At 37.6% G+C, this 2802-nt stretch overlaps 1 protein-coding gene across 1 annotated transcript in view; it reads right to left on the minus strand.

The window, feature by feature from the left end:
• Positions 1-914: 914 nt before the first annotated feature.
• The window catches only part of LOC144973824 (uncharacterized), a 21972-nt gene continuing 20084 nt past the window's right edge, over positions 915-2802 (minus strand). Inside the window, exon 6 of the mRNA XM_078916718.1 lies at positions 915-1050. Within this exon, the coding sequence (XP_078772844.1) occupies positions 915-1050 (136 nt within the window). The remainder of the gene's footprint in view (positions 1051-2802) is intronic.

Raw genomic sequence — 2802 nt, forward strand, 5'->3', positions numbered from 1 at the left:
GTACCTCTGTGCCCACTATGGGAGGTCAGGATCCCCACCCAAGATTTTGGGGGATAGAAGACACAGTAAGTGCCTCCGTGCTCACTATGGGAGGTCAGGAACCCCACCCAAGATATAGGGGGATAGAAGACACCGTAAGTGCCTCCCAATTCAGGAGGCAAAAATTTACTGAACTTTGACACAAACACACAGACTGACCACAAACACACAGACTGACCACAAACACACAGACCGACCCCTTTCTGAGTGCTGAACTCCAGCAAAAAGACATTGTGTGCTGAACTTATTTTTCTGTTTAGTAGGTAATCGGAAAATATATACTGAGGGTTTGTAACATTCTGAATTCCGTAAATACATGGAAAATTGTTGACCTTGCACCGACCTGAATAGCCTGGACAACCATAGTTGACAGTCAGACTGCACTTTCTTGGCCGCCTTCTCCAGAATAGATGACTCCAGGTAGAGAAGTGGGCCACCAGACTGTGGGCCGACACTGTCAATTTGCTGCATTCATCCAATTCTTGCAGATGGGCTGACTCACTGAAAATACACAAATTGCACGTTGGTTAACATAAGTAAAAGATTATTATTTTTTTAATTTAAACCTCCCCAGCCCCCACCCCAAAATAGCACTGTCATCAACATTAATATTTTTAAAAATAATAATAATAATAATAAAAAAAAACAATTAGAAAATTATACATACAGCTGAATATATATAAATTAAAAAAGAAAAACCATGAAATAATAGTGCTCAACTTTTTGATAAAAGGAGCTATTTATAATATATTTATATATATATATACACGTACATACAAGAGCATGGGAAGTTTTTTAAAACTTGGAGAAAGAAAGCAAACTCCTTAATTTTCAAAAGTAATATAAATATAAACTGCAACAATAAAAAAACACAACTATGACACAGCACAGTAAAACATTGACAATCTGTCATTGTAAATTTCATCCCGACTGACTGACTTTGTCTTCATCCCCACGATGAATGCTTCAACGACACAGTTAGCCAGGGTGAGATCAATAAAGCAATGATGCCTGGTGTAAACATCAATAACGGGGCCAATTAATGACAACGACTAGGCCGACGACGGCCGTGTCACAAAACAATTAAATGTATCCCAGACCACCTGTTAACATCTGCTCTCTCGACATCAATCAGGTTTTCTTCTGAAAATGCCAATTTAAAAGAGTTCACAAAACTATAGAGAAAAAAAACCCCAAAAAAACAAACAAAATAAAAAGTACAAAACTAAAGGGTACAAAAATAGTAACACCCATTTGCTCCGTCCCCTTCCCTTTCGATCATCTTTTCATCCAAGGCCGTCATGGGTTAGTACCACTATTCATATTTGGCACTAGTGTGTCTAGACTAACGTCATGGGCATGGGAGTGTCACCAAAAATCATGCATCTGACCAGAGGTGTCAAAAAAAAAAATGACACAAGACACAAAGGTGATTTTTGAGCTGAACCCCCACTTAGCGGAAAATGTTTGACACGGCAAAAAACAGTGGAAAATTTATGAAAAAAATCCTGGAATTCCGCGGATCACAAAAGATTATCATCATTGCATTAAATATTCACCTCCCAACAGTTTTATCAAAAACCCCAGTCTCACCACCCCACCTACAACAGAAGAAGCGGTTTATGACAATTTCGGTTACATGAGTGATAAACAATACCATCATTATCAACAACAACAACAACCACATACTCCAAAAGTAAACAAGCTGAAAGTTGTTCTAACAAACGCAGGATCAGTTTGTAACAAAGCGCCATTTGTCCAACATTATCAAAGATCTCATTACCCATGCCTTCTTTATCATTCCTTGTCATCAGATAAATTGTCCAGAAGGAGAGATTGCAGCTCTTTTTCAAATCAACACCAAAGCTAAATAAAACTCTATTTTGAATTTCTTGAATACAAATTTAGCCACGATACTAAACCATTCAAAATCTCCATCATCTATCGCCCTCATTGTCTCGGGAAAAAAATAACCTACAGCACAGAAATTTTGGGACGAATTTGAGCCTTATATGATTGAAGAAGTCCAAGCAAGTTGATTGTCCTTGGTGACTTTAACATTGCCATAAATAAGCCTGAAGACAGGCATAAGACCTGCTTCACTTGATGGTGTCCAGTGATATGCAGTGATTAAAATGACAGTTTGTCAAAAAGGAGGAAAAATGTATCAGTCTCTCTGGCAAACTCAAGCCGAAATGCAAAAATTACATATACAACATGTTAGTTACGTAACATTATATAATATACCTCTTTTGACTTTTAAAATATTTAATAATTGTCCTTTCCCGAAAATTTTTTAAAGGCCCACAATATGAATCATACAGGTTGACGTCATCAAAATGCGGGTGTCACCAAAATTCATGCAACTGAGCACGGGTGTCAAAATTTGACACAAGACATGATGGTGATTTTTTCATCGATCTACAGTGAAGCCACCTGAGTGCTTTTCATAGAATAATATTTGACACTGCAAAAACAGCAGAACATTTTAAAGAATATCCCAAAATCTGGGAATTCCGCTGAAGATTATCATCACTGAATATGGCCCAACTCGAGAAAACAACTATGCATGAACAGGGGAACACAATGGACCTTGTCTTCAGCCGAAACCGATCAAACATCATCCCGGATCTAGTAGTTAGGACAACCACATGTCTGATCTGGTATTTTGTCATTTGTAATTTTTTACTTAATGCAGAAAAACCAAACGTGGAAAGCAGACAACTTGAATAGAGAAAATGAAAGAACATGTCTTGGCTGATT

This window comes from Berghia stephanieae, chromosome 5, assembly GCF_034508935.2.
Source record: "Berghia stephanieae isolate SIO BIC M18660-M18661 chromosome 5, UCSD_Bste_1.3, whole genome shotgun sequence".
NCBI lineage: Eukaryota > Metazoa > Mollusca > Gastropoda > Nudibranchia > Aeolidiidae > Berghia > Berghia stephanieae.